The sequence below is a fragment of the Nannochloropsis gaditana genome, assembly GCF_000240725.1.
Source record: "Nannochloropsis gaditana CCMP526 unplaced genomic scaffold scaffold1011, whole genome shotgun sequence".
Classification (NCBI taxonomy): Eukaryota; class Eustigmatophyceae; order Eustigmatales; family Monodopsidaceae; genus Microchloropsis; species Microchloropsis gaditana.
In genome coordinates this window covers 2,577-8,773 of record NW_005802942.1, presented here as the reverse complement: position 1 = coordinate 8,773, position 6,197 = coordinate 2,577, and the positions used below count along the sequence as shown (strand labels likewise).

The 6,197-nt window shown below is 53.0% G+C and overlaps 1 protein-coding gene across 1 annotated transcript; it reads left to right on the top strand.

The window, feature by feature from the left end:
- Positions 1 to 147: 147 nt before the first annotated feature.
- Positions 148 to 6,197, top strand: NGA_0248420 (Aardvark). The gene is made up of 13 exons (XM_005852689.1): positions 148 to 321; positions 518 to 595; positions 764 to 887; positions 969 to 1,224; positions 1,697 to 1,871; positions 2,014 to 2,089; positions 2,231 to 2,532; positions 2,699 to 2,832; positions 3,015 to 3,129; positions 3,619 to 3,699; positions 3,822 to 3,971; positions 4,088 to 4,436; positions 4,552 to 6,197. Exons 1-13 carry the CDS (start codon positions 220 to 222, stop codon positions 5,067 to 5,069), a joined length of 2,460 nt encoding a protein of 819 aa, XP_005852751.1. The 5' UTR covers positions 148 to 219; the 3' UTR covers positions 5,070 to 6,197.

Here is a 6,197-nt window from a genome sequence, read left to right as displayed (position 1 = left end):
CCCCCTCTGTCTCCTACCCTCCCTTACTTTTCCCTCCCTTCCTCTTCCACGTATTTCACTTAAGCTGTGTTACGACTTTCTTGAATAATTGGTGTTGATGTATTTTGATACTCATATGCCACCGTGGGTCTTGGTTCCTTTCTTCCGCCCCCCCAGTATTCGATCCAAAACGTCACTCGTCTCGGCGAGCTGGGGGCCTGTCGTCTCGTCGTGACGGCAATGCAGACTTTCAGCGGGGATCGCTGCATCCAATTAATGGGTTTGGAAGCAATCGAAGCCCTGGCTGCCAAAAGCGAAGGGGCAAGGGCGAACTTCCAACAGGTATTCCCTCCCTCCCTCCCTCCCTCCCACCCTATTTCGCTCCCTGCATTTCATACTTTTCCCCGTCGTTTTACCTCTATTAGCTAATATGTAACCAAACCCTGCTATTTGTAAACGTTACTTGTGGAATCCTGTCCTAATATCTCATTCCTTGGCGCCTTTTCTCGTTCCCTTGTCCCTGTCCCTTCCACGATAGGAGTCAGCTGAAGAGCTCTTCACGCGCATTTTTGAGATGCATACCGACGACAAGGACTTACAAGCCGCCGCTTGTCAGGTACACTGGGGAAATGAATGAAGGGAAAGGAAGCTGTGCGAGGATGGCAAAGGGAGCTGCATGACACTACAGGATTATCGGCGCAGGAACCGAGTCCAACGACCCGGATCGCGTTTTTCCAATGCGTTTATCCCCCCCCGCCCTCCGGCCTTCTTTCTTGTCCTCCAGGCACTCGTGGGTCTAGCCACCGGCCATCCTGAATGGCAGAACCGTCTGGGCCTCGCAGGTCTGTGCTCTCGCGTCACTGAAAGCCTCCGTCAATGGCCCGACGACTATGGGATCCAACTCTCAGGTACGCACTCCTCTTCCTTGACCTTGGTCCCGCCTTTTCTTTCTCAATCCTAAACCACATTTATTCTAGTCTATCAACCAGATCACTGGGTGCTTTTGGCCCTCCCTCATTCCTCTCTTTTCCTCCCCTCCCTCCTTCCCTCCCTCCCTGCCTCCCTCGCTGCTCCCTTCCCTCCCTCTTCGACAGGCCTTTACGCTCTAAATGCCCTTCTCTCCCGGCATGAGGCCAACACCCAGAGGGTTTTCGAAGCGGGCGCCGGCGCCATCCTGGTCCAGATGATGAAGACCTTTTGGAGGGACTTGGACGTGTTAGACGGGGCTATCACGGCCATCTACAGGTATGTTCCGAGGCAGCGTCTTTTTCTTTTTCATGCGCATGCATGCATGACGGAGGCATGATGCGTTATGTAATATATATATACGTGCGAGAGATACATCATAAAATCTAGCGGAAAACTCGTTTTTCGGTTGTTGAACATGATTGCGTCAGTCCGTTTTCCCTGTGGGCATTCTAATCCAAGCATTGCCCCCTCCTTCCCCCCTCCCTCCAGCCTATCCTCTCGCGGGGCCGTCGAACGAAGCTGTCTGGGGCAGCTGGATTGTTGCCGCGTTCTATTGGCGGTCATGGCCGCTCATCCTGACGCGAGAGACCTGCAGGTAGAGCGGGAGGGAGGAAAAGTGGGAGCGGACGGCTTAGAGCGGACTGCTTTTTCAGGGATTCGCGAGCCAAAACATCGTGAATTAGACGGCATTGTTTTGAGTGAAAAACCTCGATAAAAAAATCAATTCTGGCCAAAGGTGCTCACATAGAGCCGGTTTCCCTTCCTCCCTCGACGTCTTGCCCCCGCGTATGTATCAGGTCAAATGCTGCTTCGCCATCGCCAAACTTGCCTGGCAGCACGCGGAGAATCGGCATCGATTGGTGGCCCTGAAGGCGGCGTTGGTTGTGACACAAATCTTTAACAAGCACCCGTTCGACGTGGCGGTACGAGGCGGGGGTAGACGGGACGTGAGAAAACCAAGGGGCGAGAAATGGCCGAGGGCCTGACTTGGCGGACGGCTGGGAAGGGAACCCAACGACGCACATGAGCCCGCCCTATTTATCCACCAGTCACTCGTTCCGACAGATCCACGTGGCGGGTTCAGCGGCCATGGTTGCGCTCTACATGCCTTTGGCTCTGGCACAGCGTTTGGCAGAAAAAGGTGCGTCCCTCTCCGTTCCCCTTGGATTCCGTTTTTTCTACCTTCCTGCTTTCCACTACGTATTCTTGATATTTCTTTTAAAATCCCTATGCACACAAATGTGTTCTTTCCTCTCGTTTTCTTTTTTTCCTCTGCGAACAGCGTGGAATACCGTTACGTCCCCTCACCATCTTCCTCCCCTCCTTTCCTCCCTCCATTCCACCCTCCTCTCACCGACAGCCACCACCATTCTTTTGAACAAGACTGCCTTCCTTCTCACCTCCCCCTCGGCGCAGCACAAGTTCCACCATCACCCTCCCTCCGTCCTGGCAAACGGTTCGGAACCTCCGCCCTTCCAGCAGGCGGTGGGGTGGAACAGGGAAAATCCGGCCAAGGAGAGGCCGACCGATCTCAATGGGCCAACGAGGGATGGGGACGGGATGGCTGAAGCACAGGCCTTCCAGGTAAGAAGCAGGAAAGATGAAAGACAGGGTGGGGGAAAGCGAGAGGGAGAAAAGGGAATATGGGAGTAAGTGAGCCTTTCAATTCTCTGGTAGTTGACTGCAGCGCATATTCACCCTGCATTACACTGTTTTTAATGCACAACACTTTTTTCGCTTTCTCTCCAAGGCTTTGGTGCGTGCACTGGCCACCATCCCGGCCGAGTCAGAACTGGAAATTTCTGCCTCGCCCGCCCTTCTCTTCTTACTGGAAGTAGTCAATGGCCGCCACCCACTACTTGATGACCAGCCCACGGCATCCAAGTGAGTCCTCCCATCCCTACTTATTTTAGCATTTTGATGTCAGTATCTTTCCTCCCTTTCTCCCTTCTTCTTTCCTCTTCATATATGTCCACCAACACCAGAGTGTACTCGTTGCTTAAATCCTCATCTCCTCACTCTTGTTGTTCTTTCCCTTTCTCCTTTCGTTTTCCGATCTTCCCCAGTTTTGTTGCCGCGATGGAGAACTATGCGCGCGACGAAGACTCGCAAGACATTTATCTGGAAGTAGCGATTCTTATTACAGACGCGAGTCCCACGGCCAGGGAGATGCTTTTGCAGGTAAAAAGGGAGAAAAAGAAATCGTGAAAGGATGAGATGGCAAGAGCAGTGCTGTTCAACGGAAGAAATGCGAGGGCCGATTGATCGGGAAATCTGTTTAGTTGGGGAAATAGGACATGGAACCAGAATCTATCCAATTTTGACGCCGTTTTCTTCATGTCCGTCCTTCTCGCTCTTTTTCACGTCCTCACCATTTTCCCAGTCCGGAATCACCCGCTGCGTGCTCGACTTAATGAAACGATACCTGTCCGTGGCGTCCCTGCAAGAAAAATGCTGCATGGTCCTCGCAACTTTGACGGAGGAAAGTCCTGAGACAGTGGAACGTGTCTGGAACGAGCAGGTGAGGTCACTACCGAGATGAGACAGAAAGGGGTGGTTTACGAAGTCGTCAAGCCGGGTGGGGGGACAACCACGCTTCTCCTCTGGATAGTCCCAAGGCGATTGCTCACGCACGTATATCTTCCCTCCTCTTGCTCTCCTCGACCGCAGATGATGGCGGCCTTGGTCGACGTGGTAAAGGCGCACCCCAGCCAGCCTGTTCTGCAACACTTTGCACTCTCTTGCCTTCAGGTACGAACGAGTCATTCACTTTCCTGTTTCACTCCTTGGATGATGCTCAGCCAACGCTCGGGCGCTTCTTCCGTCGTTACTCATTACTCCACTCCCAATATATCTCTCCATTCTCCTTATAGAATCTCGCGGAAGACGGAAGCCCTTTACAACGGTCCTCCTTGATCACTCCCAGCGTCCTCTCTCTGGTAGCACTCTCCCTTGCCCTGCATCCTACGGACGAGGACATTGGCAGTGCGGCCTTGGGCTTGATCGTCTCCCTAGCAGCTCAGGTAAGGCGCGAAACAGGAAGTGGTAAAAAAAGGAGCACCGAAAGCTTTTGCTCCCCTGCAAAAATGATTTTCTCACCGTCCCTATCTTTCCCGCCCTTCTCTTCGTGGTTCTACAGGAAATGGATTCGCCGGGCCAGATCCGCACCTGCCAGCACGCATCCAATCTCCACACTAATGGAAATGGCAACGGCTCCCACGATCAGGCCAATGGCCACGCGGAGGTCAAAGCGGAAGGTGATGGTGACATCGCGGCCAGCACCCTCCCTGTTCCCTCGGGACCGTCCTACGTGCGTGCAGTGCTCTCCATTCTCAGGGCGGTATGGAAGCAGATCCATTCCTCTTCCTCCGTCGCTTCCTCCCACTCCTCCTACTCCTCAAACGTATTGGACGAGAAGGAAATTACGCGCCTCTCGGCTCTGGGAATCTTGAAATGGCTGACTTTGGTGGCAAGGGACTGTGCCCCTGGTGAGTGTCGAACAAGAAATGACCAAAAGCATGTCTCAGTTATCAATGTGCCCTGGCCGAAACTTCCAATAGAGTAAGACTCATGCCTTCCCTTCAAAATCCTGTCCTTGCACAGACGAAGTTGCCATATTGAGCGACGACGCGTCGGTACATACCATGTTCGAGGAGGTTGCGGGGGGCCTGGCAATCAGCCACCCTCGTTCCCACTCCCACGCCCCTTCGACACTCATGCTCCCACCTCCCCCCGCCCCGCCTTCCCTGCTGTCCCAGAAACGGTCCCGTCTGAGTTCACTCCCGAATACCGCCGCCGCGTCCTCCTCTCTTATAGACACCGCGGAAATGCACGCGAAACGCTTGTGCTTGGACTTGGTAGCTTCCCTCCCCCAGAGGGACTTGGAGACTTCCTGGCCTCGTGCTTGCGGGGCGGTAGTGGGAGGACTACAGGAAGGGAAAGGGAGGGGAGCGGTCACCCTCAGCGCCCTGGCGGGGGTGGTGGCACTTGCGGAAGGGAACGAGCAAAACAAGAGCGTCCTTCAGGGACTGGGAGCAGGGAAGGGATTGAGTGCCGTGGCCGCAGTGGTCGAGACTAGGGAGAGGGAGCTGTTGACTAAGGCACAAGAAGCGTTGCGGTAGCAGGGGAATGTGTAGTGAGTGAAGGAATGTTGCCTGGGTAGGGTGTACATAGTAAGCAAACAGATCGGAGGTAGCCAACGTTCAGGGCGGGGCCGAACGGGGCAAGAAAGCCGCGCTTGCGTGGACTAGAAAGTGAGATAATGGTAGAATTTAGAAGGCAGTTTCTATAGCAAGGATGTGGGACAAAGACGGGAGGAAATGCTAATGCAGCAATCCTCCAATATGCCTTGGAAGGTAGCGCCTAGGGTTGCGAAGCCCTGTGGCGCCTGTCGATCATGGATATCTTTTTTGCAGTCTGAGGATGTACCGACCATAACTTTGTTTTGTGCCGACGAGGGAGAAGGAAAGGGCCACGTTGGGTGTCTGGATTTGATAGGGAAGCGACTTCTTGGCGTATATGTGAGCGTGCAGCCGGCTTACTTGCGTAGTTGGGTGCCTTCGATGATGCACCGGTATGGTGACTCAGACAATGATGATGATCGCGATCTTTTTGTTTTGATTATAACGCGTTGTCTCTGTGTGTGGGGTCAACATTCGAAGACAAAGGAAAGGAACAAATTCCAGCGCGATGATTAGCTTAGGCTCTTACGACAATTTAATGAGTTTGTCAAACCTGCGTGTACCTTACAAATTTGAATGATATGTTCTGCAGGTGTGGAAAGCCGTACTAGCGGCACAGCCGTCTTGTCGACACATCCCGCAGGAGTTCTTTTCCATGCCCCTTTCCTCGTAAGCAAATTGCACCAGACTATGGCCCTTTTATTCTTTATTTGATTTAAGGCTGGTGTCATGACTGCTGGTAGAGATTGATATATATTCCGTTACATGTACACAGTTGTCCAGGACGACTTCGGAAATCGCTTTAATGCAACACGTCACTTAGAAATTTGATTTCAACGTCAGAAGCTACAAATTACATGTTACCTGACTCTCAGACACTCTGAGTGAGAGTTTTCTACCCTTGATTCAAAAACCCTGCCGCGTGGCAACCTCTTCGTCCTGATGCGGTCGCGCTCTCTTCCGTCAAGGCCCCCTTTCTTCTCATTCAAGGACACAGCTGACAATCATGACCTTACAACATCCATCCTTTTTTGCTTCCATTCCCCGCATTCGGGGTGTTTCCTCCAT